We start from the raw sequence: 20,503 nt of genomic DNA on the forward strand, positions 1-20,503 counted from the left end.
ACAAGAAACATGCCCAGTGTATACTGGTCAGCTCCAGGAGCTCCAGAAGCTCCTTGGGCCTCTAACTCTTTAGATAAAGAGAGAAATTCAGTGCTGAAGAATTGTCCTGTAGATCCATTCATCGAGAAGGAACTGGAACAGAAAGGTCTTCACCATTAGCAGACCCTATAAAGAGAGGAGCACAGTATCTCTTGGATCCTGCTCCTATCTGAGGTGCAAACCACTTTAAATGGGACAATGTAAAAAAGGTGGGGATTTGGCCAAAATCTCCTCATTCTCATCCCAGAACAGACAGCAGAGCTGGCCCTGGTGGAGGAGAAGCCACATCTCTTTGGGTGGAGCAGAGCCATGTTGCCTTTACTCCAGGTCTCCAGGGTAGTGTCCACCAACCTAAGGTGCTCCTGAGCAGGCTGCCTGGAGAGGAGCAGGGATGCAGAGCTCTGCAAGGGGCACAGAAGATGCTGAGGTGCTGGGGTCTGGCCCCAGACTCAGTAGTGGTCATCTTGTGTCCTGTGACAATCCCTCCCACCTTTCAGTCTGTTCCTGTTCCCAGTGGCATACCTGCCAGGTGGCCCCAGGCTTCAAATAGCCATCTGTTCTGTGTCTCACTTTCCACACCCACAAAATGAAAATCGTGGTTCAATTGGATATCTGCTGCAAATGAACTGGTACCGATAAGATATTTATTATCAGTGTTACTACCATAGCAAATGCAGTGTCTAAATTGAAATGCATTTATTCAAGATTTATTGTGCTAAGGATGTAGAAGGGTTCACAGGAAGCAAGTTTGAATGAAATAACAGAGGACTTGACAATAGTGTTATTTAATGTTTTACTGTACCTCACATTATAAAACAGTCCAAGAAAATCCTATTATCTATCAAAGCAATGCAACTAAAAATTTTCCAATCCAAATATAGTTGGGGATTGACCAGTTGAAATGCTGCTGGCTGACATTTTAAGGCTTGGACCATCAAGATCTTATGGATGGAGGCTGCATACATAGATTGGTTTTCTTTCAAGGCCACTTCAGAAGTATCTCCCCACTTCAGTAATTTTACATGTGGGCAACAGTCAATTATTTTCTCTACCCTAGGTCTGAAATTTGCTGATCAGGAATTGAACGAGGGGCTTTTATTTACAGGTCACTGCATTTGATCAATATCTGGTCTTTAAGGGAAGAGATCAAAACATGCACCACATAGAAATCAAGTCCAGATGTTGTCTAGAAGACAAGCTCCAGTTCTAGCAGGAATTAATTAAGCAAAGTCTTACAAGCTGTGTCATAAGGAAACCAGATGAACAGCAACAGCCCCTGTGGCTTTTTATTTTAAAAATGCAATAAACATTTTGAAACAACTGACCACATTTTGGCTACAAATAGTTCATTGAAATAAAACTTGCTTTGGGGTGCCCCAGCTAATGACTTACTGGTACAACCTGCTGGCAGTAAGCCCAGTTTAGACAGACTTGGAAAAATGCCAAACATCTACCCTGCATTCACCACAGAGCCTCTGAACCAAACTGTGACTGGCTGTAGGGAAGGCTGAGCCAGGAAATGCATTGTTTTGGGATCCACAGGATCCCAGCTCTCAAAGGCATCCCCCAGAGTGAAGTAAATTTTTTTTTTTCTAGAGTACTTGTCCCCTTATATGTTATATCCTTAGGGTGTTTACTCTGCCACTGCCCTTCTTTCAACAGGTCAAATACATAAATAAAAATAAAAATAAATTAAAACGCTAGGTGGGCAAAATGTTATGTAAACATTCTGCCAGGGGAAAAAAGGACTGTTTGGGAGCCTTACCCTACCCTGTCAGATGTGCCAGCCTGGAAAATCCCACACATGGGAAATATGGTCAGTGCAGGTGGCCACAGTCATTTGAGGTAAATATATCACAGCAGGCATAGCCCATAAATGGGATCTCCTGTAGCCCAGACGTGGGATAGAGCTCAGATTCATGAATTCTATTGAGTACATTTTTCTTCTAATGTTGCAGTTTGGGAAGAATGAAAGATTATCTAGTACATCTGCATTTAATCTACTTACTGTGTATGGTTTTGTTGGTATGCCTCGTAAATACAGGTGACCTGCAGCTTTTCTTAAACAGAAACTGATCATGTTTCTAATTTCTTGGTTGCAAATTCCATTCATGAGGTATAAGGAAGAAAGAACCATGAAACCACAGCCAAAAAAGAGCAGAATTTTGACTTCAGCCAAACTCTATATTCCTTGCAGAGGATTGTTACATTTTTAACAGAAAGTAATATAAAGTGAATTTGTCATCAGATACAAAGCATGCAGATGGGAAAGTCAGCATGGGAGGATTTATTTTCCTTCATATCAACTTACTAAATACATTTTAAGGCATGACAGGAAAATCTGAGTGAAAAAACTTGTAGGAGTTTATCAAAAAACAAACACCCTAATGTTAACTTTCGCTCTGTGTAGATAGCATACATTCCCCTTTCCCAGTATTTGTGTAACGATGAGTGACTCATTCAAACCCTGATCCTACAGGCCAAGATTAAATCCCAAAAGAGGGTTTGATCTGTGTCAATAATTAAATCCACATTTCTGTCTCATGGCTGAATGAGACCCATTTGCAGGGAAGCTTCAACCCCACCACCAAATCAACAAATTGCTCTTCAGCCTGAGCCACCAAGTTACAGAGCAGAAGATTTCAAAGCAATTTGTTTCAGCTTCTCTGATGCTTCTGGGACTGAACAAGCAAATCCACAGATGCAAACCCTGTTTTCTTTGAATGCTTCAAGGCAGGGAAGGAAAGGAAGAGACTGCAGAATAAATGGATCTGATTATTTCCCATTTCTGTTGATCTGATAACATTTTAGATGTTTGGCAAAAAAGCTGTTAACTTACAGCTGGATATCCCATTTTATGAGAAATTGGAGGCAAGGAGGTTCCAAGCAGTAACTGCAGCTTTGGAGGAATTTTCTACACTCTGTACATGATTGTGGATACGGGTGTTTTCCTTAGCAGCAGTGGCAAAACACCCACAGTAACCCTCCAGCCCCTCATATTAGCCTGAGTCTTCTGCTCTAAGTCTTGTACAGACACCTGAGGTGTTTGGCAGGGTTTGGTGTTTCCTAGTTGTACTGTTTTTCTGTAGGAAAATTCAACTCTAGTGCAGCATCTGCTTCTTAACAAGGTAACGTCTTATTTTCCTGCCAATGTGAAATGAAAACTTAAAGACATCCCAATCATTGGAACAGCTTTTCTGCTGCCTGTGACTCATCACTTAGTGCTCAGAACCAAGGGCCTCTGTTCAAAATCACAACACCCAGCGAAAGCATTCTGATAAATTAAATTATGGACATGCTTAATTAAAAGGGGTTCACTCAAATGATGTTACATATAATTTCAACCGATAGTTAACCTTACTATAGAATAATAGAACAAATATAAATTGAATTGCCAACACTAATTAACAGAAGAAAGGGAAAATATCAAAATGGTCTCAGGGGCCAGCACCCTCTACTCCAAAACTGGCTCCCTGGGGTGACACATCTTGGTTCAGGGTGAGGGCCAGAAGGTTTCTGCTGCAGGACCTGTTTGGCTGGCTCAGTTTGCGGCAGGTGTTGAGAGGAGCAAACCGTGTTCTGTGGGATCAGCCGCCGACACGTGTGCCCAGAGCTGGCCGGGTACCCACGCAGGGAGTGCGGGCAGAGCTGTTCTTGGGGCAGGGGCGGTGGCCGGGCTGGCAGAGCACCCAAAGCACAGCGCAGCCTTTGTGAGCCACGAGGTGAGGGGAAGGCTCAGGCTGCACCATGCCAAGGCAGAGGCGACAGGGAGTACGTGGTTAGTGGGATCTCACCTGCAGGCTCGGGGCAGGCAGCAGCAGAGGGATGAGGTGGCAGAGGGAAGGGAGGGTGGCCTGGCCGGGGCGGGAGGGCCGCTGCTGCGGGAGCCGCTGCTGCGGCTGCCCTCGGGCCGGTGCCGGTGCCCCCCGGCAGCCGCCGCCGCCGGACTACGAGTCCCGGCGTGCCCGGCAGGCCGGGCCGCGCTGCGCAGCCGCCGCGCCGGGCACCCACCTGCAGCCGGCGGCGCCGGGCTCGGGCGCGGAGCGGCGCGCAGGCGGCGGCGGCCAGGCCCGGCCCGCGGCGGGGTAAGGCGGCGGCCGGGCCGGGCGGGACGCGGGGAAGCATCGCCCGCGGGGGCTCCGCGGGGCTGCGGGCGCTGCGGGGCGCGGCGGCGGTGGCGGAGCATCCCCGGCGCGGGGCGCGGATGCGGCGCGACCCCGATCCCACCCCAGCCGCGCCCCGGGATCGCCGCGGGAGCCGTGCGGGGCGCGGCGGGCTCGGCCGGGCGGCCCCGCCACGCCCGGGCTCGCGGCGAACGCCGCGCCTGCCCCGGCGCCTCCGCGGCTTTGACAAGCGAGCGCGCCCCTGTTTATTGCGGAGCGCTCGCATCCTCCGGGTCACGCGTGGGAGGACAGAAATTCGATGGGGCATTTAATAAAATACGTAAAGAAGGTGTTTGTGTCGGTGATGATGGGCTGCCCCTCCTTGGAGATCTCCGGCCTTTGTGTGTCACGGATACAGCAGGACCGGCGGAGGGTGGTTCTGCTCCGCCGCCGGGCAGCGGGTCAGAGCAAACGAACCCGTGCCGGCTTCGGGAACAGATCGCCGATTTAGAAAATTTAGGAACGTTTCCAAGGTCCCGAGGAGCAAAGTGTACCCTCAAAACCCGCACACTGGCATTAGATATCGCATACTGTCTGTTCTGTCATCTTCTAATTAAAAATAATCAGGCTGCCCTAATTCAAGGGGATTTGCTTTGATGGAAACTATAGGGGAATTTCTTCTGCCAGAGTAAAAATCCACAGTTAGTCAATGAGAAGCATGTAAAAATAACTGAGGACTATAAGCACCAAAAAGTAAATGACAACTGGTTAGACTAACATAAGCATCCTGAGTTTAGTAGTGACATAAACTTCTGAAAAAAATTCTAACATTATTGCTTACGAGACAAATTCAGAAATTTATCAGTGTCAAATACAAATTTTAAAATAATTGGAAGAAGTAATTATATTTTTATACTACAAATGATACACTGTGCAGATCTATGCTTTTGAAAGTGTTTAATAGAGGAAATCTTCATCAAGCTATTGAGTTGCTTATTTGTAGTAAATAGATTCAGTCCTTCAATTTCTTATCATATGAAAGCTTTACTTTAACTGATTATTCTCAGAAATTGTCTTTGAACTTCCTCTGTTCTGCCCTTCACTCTTGGAGAGAGGAACATGTAATGGCAAAGAAACACCCGGGAACAGCTGGTCTGGTACTGTAGGCATCACATCATCTAACTCTTTGTGAGGGATGCAGTTACCAGAAAACTGAACTCAAACTCAGGGTGCACGGTGATGTCTCACTGAATTATACTGACAATATCACAGTCCTTTCCCTGTTATTCTGCACTCATTTGCTGTCTAACAGCCTGCCTGCCTTTGTGCTGGTGCTCTACACTGTGCACATCTTAACTGGTTTCCACTATGGATATATTTAAATTTTTACCACTGGGTAAGAAATTGAAGACTTATGTGACTCATTTTAGTGACTTCGCCAACCTAAATTCCTAATGTGTCTTTTTATCCATTTATCCAGTTTGGTTGTGTGTTGTATGTCTGAGCTTAGCCAGTAGCCTCTCTTGATAATCTAAATAATTTTGTTCAAATTGGTGTTCTTTGCTCTCTGTTTGCATACCTTTTCTTCCTTCCTCAAATTAACATTTTTCCAGTATTTTACAACTTCTGGCAAGCAATGCTCATGCATTTCTGCTGTTAGCAATCTGTTTTAGGGTGGGTTTTTTGGTAGCATTCCTATATTATTGAACCTCCTAGTTTGATGGCTCCCTGTAACTGAGTGTCCTTTTGACTGGGGCTGAGGTGGCTGTGCAGGGTTTTGCACTGAGAGGTTTTGCACCTGTGGCCACAGGTATTTGTACATGGTGGGTTAACAGTGGGGTGAGTGCCTATGTTCTGTTTACTGACCACAGCAGACAAGTGTAGTGGTGGCTTCTGTTTAACAAAGGAGTTTGGTCATCATTATTTGGTGCCCCAGAATTCTGTAAACTTAGTTTTTAAATCCTTCTTTCAAAGAGCAGCTGGGGCTGAGTGTCCAGCTGCTATGCTAAAACAGGGAAATCTGAGAACAGTGGTGACAAAAAGGTAGCACTTGGTTTGTTATCTGTTGGCAGCACAGGTGGAACAATGCTGGAGTTTATGTTACCCAGTGTCCTTTTTTCCTATTGATGTTTCCAACATGTGGGAGACAAACACCGCTGTTGTTGTTTCCAGGGTTGGTCTGATGTATTTCATTGCAAGAATAAAAAGTCAATTTCCAGGTGATTCCTTCTCCTGTTTGTTGTTTCAGCTGTCGGAATCTGCACATCCTGCGTGGTTTCTGGCTTTGGTTTACAGATAAAATGCAAAAAATGTTGGCAGTTATGATGTCTCTGTACATTGTAAGGAGAAAAAGCAGCCTAGGAATGATGCAAAAAGAGGTTTATTTAGAGGGTACCTAGCAGTGGTCATTATTCAGGATCTCAGTTCTGCAGTCTTTAGTACATGCTCTTAGCCAGCCTTTGGGTCTCCCTGCTGTATTTTCACTTGGCCCATGTTGTTCATTTAAAAGATCCACTTAAATGCACAAGATGTCCATGGAAGAAGGAACCCATGCCCAATGGAAAAGTTGTCCAGTGCTTGACACTTGGAAGATGGTTCAGTTCCTTATCTTGCCACAGACTTCCCATTTGACCATGCACAAGGCATGACAGGACAGTGGAGAGGCTCTCGTGTGGCTGATGGTGTTTGGGGCTCACAGCAGCTTGTTCCATGTAAATGTGATCAGTCAAGGAGGATACCAGAACCTGGCCTTTGGCTTTCCAAGTTTGCCTCTGTGCAGAGCTGCAGGTCTTCCTACCTGGGCGTGTGCTTTGCTTTGCATTCGTGGTGGATGTGCTGGTTACAAAGACTGCAGTTCTTTACACACACACAAAAAAAGCTGGAACTCTGAGCTGGATGAAGACAGCTCCTTGTAAACATCACAGCTATTCCTGCAATGTGTATGATCCATGCTCCCCTGGGAACCACAGAGCCATGGGCTGCTGTGTCACAGGCTGGGAGATGTCAGCTCGGGGGCAGTGCTGACCAGGGGTACAGAACTTTACCTGTTCCAAGTAAATCAGCACCTGTCTGCTGCAAACCTGCATAGTCTGGTAGTTATTGAAGGAGGTTAAAGTATCATTGGTGCCCCTCAGAAGATAATGGGGCCATTTTCTTCTACTTGCAATCAAATGGGCACTTATCCAAGGGACGGTCAGTCAGCACCCCTGGTACAGCTCAGCAGCAGGGTGTTTCTGTTCACGTCAGAGTGAAGCACACAGATGACAAATTGTGGGTGGAGCTGCCACTTCACCCTCTGTTTTGCCTGTATAAAAAGACTCTGTCCTCCACGATTCTCAGCCATGCACTTCACACCGCCCTCAGTTTCAGTCACTGTTATGTTTTTATCTTAGAAGAGCTAATTAACATTGCACAGATTTTCAAACCATCACTTAGGTTCCATAAACAGAAGAACCCTACCTTCCAGTTCTACAAAGTTACCAGCTGCAGTGAGCAGAAAGACTGTTTCATCAGTTTATAACTAAACTCTGCCCCTCTAGAAACAATGGGGAGTGTTCATCTGCAAGAGACAGGTCAGACAAACAGGTCTCTGGTGTTTTCCTGTACTTGATGCATCACTGAAATGTCAGACCACCATACACAAGACCACCAGTGTCTGCAAGGCGTAGGTTTGTTCTGTCATCCTCTTCTTGGAGGTAGGAAATGAGTGATTTAAAGGTTAGATTTTCTAAGTAAGACTTAAATCATCATATGCTCACTGTACAATTAGTCATCATATGTTTGTCTGGAAACAATTCTAATGGTTATGATCTAAAAATACCATGATACCCAGAAACAAGCTATAAATTCATCAGGCATGGTAAAGAAATACTTCCTTTCCAGGACTCAGTTTCATGCTTTGAATGGTTATGAGTAATACCACTAATGTTATTTTAGAAATAATCAGAAATTGGTCATTATGTAACATTCTGCCTCAGTGGGAGAAGCATCAATGTTTCATCTTTCTTTAATCACCAGGGAAAAACCTTTCATGTTACCTCAAACAGAGGGAATACATCCCTTTATGTCTTCCATAAATAACAGTGCTTTCATATGGATAATTTTGCAATATACATGGTGGTTATTTTTTTGTAAAGGGCATGACTGAGGTCCCATTACAATGAATTAATGTCTCACATTTTATTTGCATGGAAGTTATCAATCCCCATTTAAGCAGCCAACTGTGATGTAAGCTATAGAGTAGCATAAACATTACCAAGGCTCAGAATGCCACATCCAATTATCAAGTGGAGTTTTTCTATCACTGAATGACTATCCTAAAATTTCAGGCCTAGTCTGATATTAGGACAACATAATTGTTAATTATTCACTGCTCTCTATATAGGACTAAACCAGTTGCTGAGAATAGAGCATGAAGTAACTCTAGCTCTGGAGAAAAGCAGAATTCTAACTATACAGGGATTCTGAGGGATTCTTTGCTGCACTATGGCAAAGGATGGCAGCTGGGCTGGGCATAGAAGAGGTTTGGCCACACTCTGACTCTCCCAGAACCAGCCCTGAGGTGGTGCCAAGTGCAGTTGAGCTCTCCCCTCTGCCAGTCCCAGAGACACCCTCTGAAGAACCCAATTCTACAAGTCCTCACAGGTGATTTACTCTGATCCCCAAAGTGATCATGCTATGTCATGAATGTAAAGGCTTAGAAAAGGTGACTGGACTGCAGCAGTTCAGCACTCCTTATGTTATGAAGGTTTTTTTGGGAAACAGACAGAAAAGTTGGGGGATTCTAGAAGAGGAAATACTTTTCTACTGATCTCTCTTCCATTTTCTACCTGTGTGAATTTCTTTGACATCAGGACCTGTAGCTAATTCTGTTCTCATCATGCACACACAAACCCCACTTTTGTAGTGCTGTGTTCCTGCCACACTTGTGTTCTGTGCTGGCCCTAATGCATTCCTCCTAACTTTTCTGAGATTCATGAAACTCCTACTGCAAAACATGATCTCCCAGTATACATCCCCCATATGTTCATGGTTAGAAAATACATTGGTACATTTGTCTTGCCTTTTAAGTATAAAAATTAAAAAGGAACCTTATTTATATGTCAGACAATGGAGTATTTCTAATGTTCCCTATCTGGCACTGGGTTCAGTGGTGGGGGCACTCCCTTGCCTGTACAGCATGGGACAATCATCCTCCTTCTGCTGAGCATCTGCTTGTGTTGCACAAATACGGCTCTTAATCATAATGGCCCCAATCCTATTTATTTGCTCCAGTATCAATTTAACTTGGGATTAATTACACCTGGTTTTTATTTTCATGTTTACATGAGTCTATTTAAAGAAAGGGAAGATTTTTTTTCCACATTTACAGATCAATTTCACAACTGTTTTTCAAAACACATATATCCACCACTCTGGATACAGAGGTAGTTTAAAATAGGTCATGCATCAGGATTTCCTTTATAAAGATCAGATGCTATGATTTGCAAAAAATGAGAACAATTTCTCAAACCTGATCATAAAAAAATACTTTTTTTTCCAATAAAAATGCAAAGAGCTCTATTAATTTCCCATTCATCACATCTCTCTATACTTCATAGTGCATATTGTCATGCAGCTTCATTCTTAGCTTATACACACTATCAAACCTGGAAATTCACATCCTCTGTATCACAGTCTTCTCCTCTTTGCAGGACCCCAGAGGCAGATGTTTCTCTAAGTGTGTACTCTGTGTTTTGGATAGCAGGAGTGACCTGAAGTGCATTTGTAGCTGCTGGTCCATAGGAGATTCTACAGTCAGGTTGTTCCAACATTTCCTATGAGATCCAAGCAGATGGAAGTGGGACCCTGTGACATTCAACACTAGTTCAGCAGAGGAGTGATTCACTCTCAGAAAGAAACATCTGTATCAGCAGTAGAAGATTACAACAGTGTTGTGATATCAGCAGAAACCCCAGCTTGGCTCCTCTAGAAAGCCCTTTCAGAATTGTATGAGTATAACAAAAAGTACTTATGAACACAGCGAGGTGCAGAGGGGCTAGATCACAACAGGTATTAACTACACTGAGCAATAATGATTTTATGTAGGCTGAATAATGACACCCTTTTTTTCTTTGAAAACATGTTTTGAATGCTGATAATGACAGGAATAGGTGAAAAGCCACCCCAAATAACACCATATGTATTTATTTCTTTAGAAGGAATCTGAAACACAGCTGTAGCAAGAGGTTCTTTGAAGCTCACTGTGAAACCTCTGTGCTCCACAAAGGTTTAAAAGTAGCACGTGGGTAGCAGAAATGCCTCTTACAGTTCTGCCCCATCCAGAACGAGCACAGATCTCACCTTTTGGGCTTTGCTGTTTAACAGGGGAGCTTGGGCCCATGAGAAACTGAGATGCTCTATACTGAAACTCAGCGGAGAAAAACAAATGGGATATGTGCTCCCCCAATCCTTAATCTCTTTCACTCTTCCCAGTAGGTTTGAAGGGAAACTGCACGGTGTTATCCATGGTCCTCCATCCTGCTTCCCTCAGTGTCCCTAATGCAGAGTAACATTCAAGAGTGTGTCTCTGTGGCTAGATTGGGCATCTCCCTTGTGCTGTGTGACACCTGATCTGCTTTTATATGCCCAAAATAACAGCAGCAGGGAGCTCTGGGTTAGAACTGCTTTTGTAACTAATGGAAGTTTTCATACAGTAAATCACAACAAAGCAAATCCAATGGAAGTGTGCAAGGAGTAAATAGTTGTGCACACTCAGGCCACAGTAAGGAGCTGCACAGACAGCATATGGCTCTGTTTACATACACAATATTAACAGTATCAAATCCAATTAGGGAGGTGGAGATCGTTATCATCACATTAGGCAGCAGTTTCCAGCGTGTGTGAATCAAGAGCTCAGCATTTCCTTCCCTGTCTGACTGATGCTGAATTGCTGGATTTATCTCCTTCCCTTGATTTGTGGTACTGTGACTCTGGTGAAAGGTCACTAGAGAGCATAAACCCGGGGTGTGAGCAATGGGTGTTTCAGCCCCCAGAAAGGTTTTTCTGCTTTCAGGCATTGTGGACAAAGAAATTCTCTAAGCAGTGTCTTCTGCTTTTGTTCAGTCACAAAAGAGTAGGATTCTGTTGTGAAAAGGAAAATATTAAGGGAATTTCTGTTGCAAATGTGTGCAGGCAAGAAAAGCACACTTTCAGACTCTTCCATGCACTATCAATCTAACAAGGGTTTTTCAACACAGTGCTTCATTCCATGAGAGAAGTTAGGCTGATACATCTCTAATATGTGAGTATAAATTCCTCTCTGGGGCATTCCTGCAGGACATGATCAAACACCTTCTCTTCTTAAAAGTTAAACTAGTGACAGTTGTCACCTGTTCAAAGTGTCTCCTGGCACGTCTTCCCTTTATGGTTGAGCACTTGGGCAGTTCACAAAGAATGTGGGAGTGTCTGGTGCACACATCGTACTCTGATTCACCCGGCTTCAGCTTTGCAGACCTCTCAGAAGCTCTCAGGTCCATGGTCTTGCTGATGCCACAATTCCTGGAGGTAACCCTGCAGTCTGTACATCCAAGGAGAGGTCCTGGTACAGGTGTCCTGCACAACTGAACCCCTGACCCTCAGCCAGGGAAACTCTCTTGGACTCTTACAAGTTGCTTTTCCTACAATATTTAATTACCCTAACCTTGGGATTACATTTCTGTCTTTTCCAAGGATGTGATTAAACTCTAATAAAATAACCATTTAACTTAAATAGCTTTAAAAAGCTGTAATCCCCTCAAAGAAATATTTTAGCTCAGTTAATGACTGCTGGCTGAAATGTTATGTTTGTAATGAGTTGATCCAAAGGAACTTAGAGAAGGCACCTGATGCCCTAGGGCAGAATGCTGTACTGCAGCTCAATTTGGTTTTACAGTTTAAACAAATATAATTTATAAATAAAATGCTTACATTATTTAACAAGTAATTTTGATTAAAAAATTGCTCAGATTAAACACATATCAAACTAGCATTCTTCTTAATCACTAAGTACACAAAAACATTAGTTCTTTTGTACTGTTTTTGGTCAAAATATCCCCCACACTCATTGCATATGATGAAATTTTGGTCTAATAAGAAAATTTCACAACAGCTGTAACTTTTACCTCCCAAAAACAAACTCTCAGTTTAAAGAATGGTTGAATTCTATCCTGACATTTGGAATTGCTTGATGATGATGTCGTGCTAGGAAAACAGCAGCCACAAACAGAGCAGGAATAAGGAAAAAAGAAAGTGTGTAGGCAAAATAATGATTCTTCTTGGAATTGGATATTTAAGTTTCCGGTCAAGGCTTATTGTGCCTTGCAGTAGTCACAGAATTCCAAATATTTCAAATTTTAAATCCACTGATTATTCCCTTCCCTGTCAATAGGTTGCTGATTTCTAGTCTTTTTGATAAATACAAAAATGTAATATGTTTTAATATTTAGTACTGAAATAGTGAAACTCCTAAGTAAATGAAATATTTTTATTTGTATTTGGAATAAAAGAAAAATAAAAATCGGGCTTCCAGCTCATGTGACAAGCAACAGAACCTCCATGGATTTTATCAGCTTATGACCACTAAAAACCTGCCCAAAGGAAATTGGGGTTGGGGTTGATACATAAATCAGTGGTAGGTTCCAGTTGACTGGTTTCCATATCAACTATAACTCTGAAATTTGTGAATGCAAACACTCAGCTGTAAAACTGCACAGCTGACTGTGTCATTTGGAGAGTGCTGGTGCTGCTGTGGGAACTGGGCACACTTGGGAGGGCCTGGAGCACACTGAGAGCCCCCAGGTAATGCTGTTTCTGATAATAAATTAAATCTTCTTCACTCTATCCCTTTATAGGATGATTCTGGTTCTAGAATTTGTTCTGGACAGGAAAAAAAAAAAAAAAGAGCAAGTGAAGACAGAGAGTCCTTTGTCATATTGTCATATGACAGATAATGTGACAATGGCTGTTGTGGTCATGCAAACGAGGTCTTCTTGTTCCCAGTCAGTTCCTAACAAGGAATCATATTCAAATTGTAAAACTAAAAGAGTTTGTGAAATATTATGTTCATATTTTCTTATGTTCATGTTTCTTCAAGTTTTGAACTTCTGCAGGTCTCCCATGTAACAGACTGAATTACAGATAATATTTTGAGCTATAACTAGCATCTCCTTACTCCAGGACTTTTGATAATATGTGCTATCATTTATATCCAAACATGCTGAAATAAGACTAACTACCAGTGTACCTGAAAGATGCTTATGTAACCAGAATCTGCCAAAAAGTCAGCCAAAATATGTGGGCTAGCTTTCAGCCACCAGCAAAGCTGGGATAAGATAGAATACCTCAAGGCATAACATTTTGTTTTTTGTCAGTGTGAGACTGTTGTCTGTGACTCTACCGCTTTCCTTTGCTTCTGGCCAAAAGAGCAAACAGATACTGTTTCCAAGCAAAGGAAATAGACCAGCTATATTTCTATACAAAAGGAAAAGTTGCTAACATTTTCCTTATCTATGTCTGGAAGCTGCTGTTTGCTCTGCCCCCAGTACACTGAACCCATCCTTGCTATTCCTTGGCTGCTGCCGCCCGTCCCACACCCCCTGTGCTGTGCCAGGACATCTTGCTGCTTTGTTTTCATTAATAAGTGTCACAGTGACCCACAGCTCGTGGGCTTTCCAGGACTCTCAGCTAAAAGGAGATGCTCACAATGCTTTATTGTTAGCAGGGAGCACGGCTGGAGGAGCTGGGTTCCCCTGGATGGTTGAAATCCTGAGCAGCAGAGCAGAGCAGAGCAGCAGGAGCCATGTCTCTGCCCTTCCGAAAGGAGCTGGAGAAGTACAAGAATATCAACGAAGATGAAATACTCAGCAAGCTCTCAGAGGATGAACTGAAGCAGCTAGAACATGTTCTTGATGACCTTGATCCTGAGGTGAGTGATGTTAATTGCAGCACTGCCTGTTAGAAATGCCACACACTGCAGTGTGTTTTATTTGCATTCTGTTGCAGTAGGGACAGTGTACCCTAAAGTATGAGCAGCTCAGCTACAGACATTTTGGTTGTATTCCTGCTGTGATGTGCTACTTCTCTAAAAGTCACCGTGCTCTTGATCTATCCCATGTCTATTTAGACATGAGCTTGTCTGCAATCTAAATCTTTAATCATGTTGGCACACCGCAACACAATGAGAAGCTTTTTATGGCTGCCGATTCTGAGCACAGCAATAAACAAATATAACCTGTGTTTATGGAGATCAGGTCTCTTGAACTTCTGAAATCTGCTGACTGTGTTGTTTAGCACATGTTTTTAGCTGAAGAGTACATATTTGGGCATGATCAAGAAAAATAGGATTCAGCCACACAACTGTCATTTTCCAGTGAGTAAGAATAATTGGAATTTTATATATATATAAAATACCAATTATATATTGGGAATATGTAATATGTAATTATATGTATACAATATAATATGTAGTTATATTTGGAATATGTAATATGTAATTATTATATATAATAATTGAGAAATTCTCACAAAGAATTTAAAGATCTCCGGTCTGAGAACCACTACAATAATGAGGTTGCAGTCACAAGTGTGCAGGGAATTGTGACTGTACCTACCCGAAAATATTCAAACTAATGTAGGAGTTTGAAAACTGGCAGGTAAAATGGCAGATAAAATGTTCTGTCTGGAGGCAAAATGAATTTGGAGAAGCACAATAAATTTACAACTTCTAATTCTATAGCGCCATTTTGTTTGGAAATGAAGGGGGACTTTAATGTTCTCTCCCACCATGTTGCCACTTCCCACACTACCACCACTTCTAGATTTTCTGGTATTTTCAAGTATCTGGCATCTCAAATGGAGATACAGAAAACCATTTAAAAAACAACACCAACCAACCCAATAAATCAGGTCATGGTGCATTTGTATTTATGCTACATATGTGCAGTGAATTTGGAGCACTCTGGACACATTTGTGCATGCACAGGTAAAATAACTGGTGACTTGAGTTCGCTGGATGTGCTCAGAATTCCCTACGTATTTGCCACAGATCAAATTTACTGTGCATGTTCTGGCCAGTGAGGAAATGTTTCTGAAGTACTCTGGGGCACCTTCAACACGTTGGCATTACTGCACGTGCACTGCAAGGTCCACCTACCTGTGTTTCTTCTTGGGATTTCCTGGGCTGAAATGTGGGGACCTTGTGCTTGGTCCTATGTTACAGGATGCAGATGAAACCCACAGCTACATGTTGTACAGGATCCCACATGTTGAAAGTGGGAATTATCTGCTTGCTTCCTCATACTCTGAATAGCTGAAGTCTGCCTCATTCACCAGTCTCTTTAGTGCATGCCATTCATTTCTGAAGTCTGAGAGACATCTGCTTTAGAATAAAAGGAATTTTTTTTCAGTGAGAGAAAAACAGTGAGGTAAATGAGTAAAGGAAATGTACAGAAAACATATCCTGGTTTATCTACCTGGACTGCAAACTGTGGTTATAATATGTGCAACAAAGGACTCTGACCGTACTTAGTTCTTCTGTGCTCTGACTGTGAATATGGTTAATAAAATATTAGTGGGTAGTAAGTCAAGGAGGCTGAATGATATGCTGGGTTTCGTGATTACATTCAGGTAATGTGTGTTACTGCTGCCACCCAAGAGCATTATGCAAAGAATGATTTCACTTAGAAAGCAGTGAGACTGAGCTGAGATTTGAGCACTGTGTGAAGCTGCCTGCTCTCCTTTGCATGCCCCTCTCTCACAGAACGCCCTGCTTCCAGCGGGATTTCGGCAGAAGGACCAGACCACCAAAGCTGCCACGGGCCCCTTCGACAGAGAGCGCCTGCTCTCCTACCTGGAGAAGCAAGCTCTGGAGCACAAGGACAGAGAAGACTTCGTACCCTTTACAGGGGAAAAGAAAGGTACTGGCCACGCTGTGTGACACAGGGTGACACTGACAGTGCCCTGCTGTTCTGGGAGGCTCTGGCAGCGTGGGGCGAGGCTGGAGTCGGATCCAGAGCTGCTGCTGCAGCAGGTGAAGGGCTGCTTTAGCTGCTGCCAGAGTCTGTCTCACTGCTCTGCAGTCCAGTGGCAGCTCTGTGCCTGTCCCACCATGGTCTGTGGTGGGTTATTGGCCTGTTGGGGGGTACAGGAACACCAGCACCAGCCCAGCAAAGGGCTCAGGCAGCAGCTCCCTGGTCAGCCAGTGCCTCTGGGTGCACTCAAGCACAAAGGTGCCCTCACCAGCCCCACAGGGACTGTCCCTGTTAAGCATTAGGCCATTCCACTGGGGGAGGCATTCAGGAGGAAACACATAAATGCCTTTTTGAGTGAATCTTGCCTACAACTGCTGTACGTAACAGCTTAGGGAATACAGTTACAAAAAAATAAGTATTTTTCCACTTGTTTACTGTCACATCTGGCAATACTATTTATGCAGACACTTTCCCTGCTACCCTTGTCCTACAGCTACAGGAAAAAGGGGGAAAAACAGGAAAACCTAATTCTAATAATTTAAACACTGGTAGGATAACCTCAGGGCAGGAACAGTCATAATTTAAACAAACAATATTCCTTTAGCACCACTAGCTCCTTTTTCCCTGTTTATAAAAAGGACAAAAATGATGGCCTCAGGCAACCCCTTTATTCAAGAAGGAACTTTCTGTGTCTGGGTCCATTTCTGGCTATGTAATGGATTTTCTATTATTTCAATGGGATCTGCTTAAGGGAAAGCAGATACTTCAAGAAAGTCAAGGGCAGCATTTTTTACATTATGTACCATTACCAAAGATGTAAAATGCTATTTATATAACATTTCATAGGCCAGGAGTTGTTACTATCATTACATTGTGTTCTCAGTCTTTGAAACAATGATTTCAGAGAAATGAGACATTTTCCAGCTAGATCTGATCAATGTGTCGTTTTACCATGCAGCATATTCTTTAACCTGCATTTCCCCCACATCCTGCTCTTCCAGGGCTGACTGTGAGCCCACTGACATGCAGTGACAGGGCAGAGGTCCTGCCAGTAGCAGGAGAGGTCAAGCACACACTGTGCAGGAAGGAAAGCACTTTACTCCAGTATGGATTTATTACCAATTGTTTTCAGTCTCCTGCACACTGCTGGGTCAGAGCAGTACAAGTCACTGCTTGCAGGTCCCTAGATATTTATACCAACACCTTCAATCATGTCTCACCTTACTGGTATTTGCAGACTTAAGATTAAGATTTTTCAGTTTTCACTGTAGTTATATCTGAGATCTCCAAATAAGCCTGAAACATCAGTGCACAAAACCCAGCAGTGTATGGAATTGTCTATACCCATAGCACCGGCCCTTGATCTGTACAAAATGAGTCCCTGTACTGTCCCTGACAGTGGTATTGCATGGACTGGGCTGTTTAGTCCATTTCAGTTTTCTTTTGATGAAGCTGAAGCAATATTATTCCTACATTTGCTTCCAGATGCCCTTAAAGTGCTTATTAGTTCTGCTTATTCGTTCCTGGTGTCTCTGGTGTGGAAATACCACTGCTTTGCAAACACAACCAACCACTTCAACCACATTTCACTTCCCCCTGAGCACAGAGTGAATGCAGCCCTCCTAGCATTTAAAGCTGTTCTTAATTTGGCTTTTGATTCACTGTGTTCATTTACTTCAAAATTATAATTTCAAGAATTATTACAATTATGAGGTAATGACAGCATTTTAGGATACAGGAATTATTCCCTTAATTTCCTCTTTGTACCATACAAATTCATGACAAAATCCTCAGTATCAGCTTTAGCAGATTAAGTCAAATGAAAACAATCATGTGTTCTGTGATTTCTGCAGTCATTTTACAATTATAATCTAAACACACAGAATTATACTACATTTTCTTTGAAGTCAGAGGCCAAATGCTATAAAAATACCCTTTGTTTCCTTGTTGGTTAGAAATAACTGAATTAATCTGAGGTCTGATGAGGTCCAGTACCTTGACAATTGAGAGCTGATGGGCTGCACAGTGTCATTTTAGTGCTGCTTTAAGGGAACTGACTTTGAGAATAAAGTTGTTTATTTTGAGCTTGGCATATCCTGAATTGGTACTGGAGTGTGAGTCCTGCTGCCCCTCTGTGGCTTGGCAGGAGGTGTCTGACAGAAACACCACCAGACTTCCAGCAATGCAGGAGCTGAGCCTTATAGAACATACAACTGAAATCTCCATCTGCCAAATGCACTGAACTCCTCCCCTCAAATGGGTTGTATGAGAAACCTGCTAATTGGTTGCTAATTGGTAAAATGTGATGAAAGTTGTACAAAGTCCATGTGTGGCTATTCCTGGATCTTAGAACCTATGCTTGTAACTGCAGTGTTACTCATTTTGACACTCTCAATTGAAAAAAAAAAAAAAAACCAAACAAAAAATCAACAGGACGGCTGTATTAAAATATAAATTACTTGATTTACACTTTAAGAAGATATTTCCCATGCAAGGAAACAAAGCAATCCTGAATGACATTTTCAAATCTGATACTACATGCTAGATGCTTTAATTGGAGAATAATTAGTATTCTTCCAAAGCTCAGTAATTAGTTCAGGAAAAATAATTTAAATTTCTAAAATGTGTCCTCAGAAGAATTCTAAAGAAGAATTCTTGAGGAAAATCTTATTTTTCATCTTCTGCATGTTGATGGTCTCTAAGATGCATTTACAGATTGGTAAATATTTATATGATTATATTATATAGATTTCTGTTGAATTATTTCTTTACACTCTAAATGCACCGTAATGTAGTCATTCTCTAAATAATTCAAATTTAATTTGATGCTATTTCTGCTAGTTAAAAATTAAATTCTCAAGCAGCCCTAAAAGTCATCCAGTTGTGTATATTTGGGAGGAATTGATGCCAATTTGCCATTTGGTATTTATGACCTAAGAATATTTGTGTGTCAGTAGGATTAGAGTATGTAAAGTGTTGTTTGAACTTTTTTCAGTGTTTTGTACTATGATATTTGTCTGCCACTGGAAAGCATTTATTTTTTCAAGTATAGGAGGTGGGATGCTTCTACTAAATGTATAGAGACATTTCTAACAGTTCTTACAGTTATCATACAAAGCTAAAACTTGGAAATTCACTGATGAGCTGAAAAGAAGGTGACATTTAAAATATCCTCCTTCCAGACCAGTCTGTGGGACATGATGATTTTTTATCTACAGTGACTGCCTCTTTTTTTTTGTTGTTAATATTTTATTAGAGAGTTCATGACCAAGAAGCAATACCAAGCATCTGCTGAAGGACAAAAACTCAGTTGCCTATGTTGGTCTCTATATGCTGAGCAACCATAAGGTTTTGATTGTCCTAGAAAACAAGCTAAAACAAATTCCAGAGCTGACAGGGATATGCAGAATGGTTACAACACAGGAAGTGTTAAATATGAGCCCAAGACAGGGGTTGGGGGCTGATTATGCAGGAAATTGCCTTGTTTTTGATTGTAATTGTGGTTTCAAGAGGTTGGAGATGTTTGGCAAAAACAATCGAACATATGGAATGCATTAGGGTTTTGGACCTCTGCCATATTGCAGCCTGGTAACATACTTCATTAATTGCTGTACAAAAAGGATTTAAGTCTGTATGGGATAGATCTCAGATTTCAGTGGAGACCCAAGGTTTGCCCAAACCAGGGCTGAAATGATCACAGGCTCACACCCAAAGCTGGCCACTGACAAATGTTATCAGACTGTTTTACCCACATCCTCCCTAATGCAAGTCAGGGCTGGGTGCTTCATTTGAATGCCCCATTGTGTGATTTGAAATGATCTGGTGGCTTTCAGGAGCTCTTGTGCAACACAGATATCTGTTAATAATGAGCAGTGTAGGTGAAGAGTAAGGGCTGATAACTGGGGCCATGGTGATGGGCAGTTTATAAGTGTTTATTTTGTGTATTTTGGATTTGTTCCTACTTAGGATAGATGTTCTAGAAATCCTTACATAGAACCTGATGGTCTGGAAGTTACTTAGGGTTGTACTTAAGCACAGCTGACCCACTGTACTTAACACATATAGCTGGGACAGGTGGTTATCAGACTTCCATCACGTCCATGTGAAGTACCATTTTCAAGTTCAGGAATGACCCAGGAATAAAAAGAGAAGGTGGGGAACACGAGGGGCAGTGCAGACACAAAGTATTCCAGAGTTCTGTCAGTGCTGTGTTTCTCTGCAGTCTGTATGTCTGACGTGCCGTGGTACAGACATCAACTGGTACCAGCATTTCTGCTTCTGCTTTGGTGCAGGGGTTCTCTGAACTGTATGGTACTAATAAAACACAATTTAAAAAAGTTCTTCTGTTGTGAAATGCCATTAGCTATGAAAGGT

The 20,503-nt window shown here is 42.5% G+C and overlaps 1 protein-coding gene across 3 annotated transcripts in view; it reads left to right on the top strand.

Moving 5' to 3' along the window:
- Positions 1-3,701: 3,701 nt before the first annotated feature.
- The window catches only part of TMOD2 (tropomodulin 2), a 34,372-nt gene continuing 17,570 nt past the window's right edge, over positions 3,702-20,503 (top strand). The window contains exons 1-3 of one of the 3 annotated variants that reach the window (XM_041718302.1): positions 3,702-3,761; positions 13,879-14,085; positions 15,919-16,075. In XM_041718302.1, the coding sequence (XP_041574236.1) occupies positions 13,960-14,085; positions 15,919-16,075 (283 nt within the window). In that variant the 5' untranslated portion in view covers positions 3,702-3,761; positions 13,879-13,959. Of the gene's footprint in view, positions 3,762-4,032; positions 4,125-13,878; positions 14,086-15,918; positions 16,076-20,503 lie in introns of those variants that run through there. The other 2 variants (XM_041718301.2, XM_041718303.2) reach the window with 2 other exon arrangements.

The sequence above is a fragment of the Taeniopygia guttata genome, chromosome 10, assembly GCF_048771995.1.
Source record: "Taeniopygia guttata chromosome 10, bTaeGut7.mat, whole genome shotgun sequence".
In the NCBI taxonomy this organism is placed as follows: Eukaryota; Metazoa; Chordata; class Aves; order Passeriformes; family Estrildidae; genus Taeniopygia; species Taeniopygia guttata.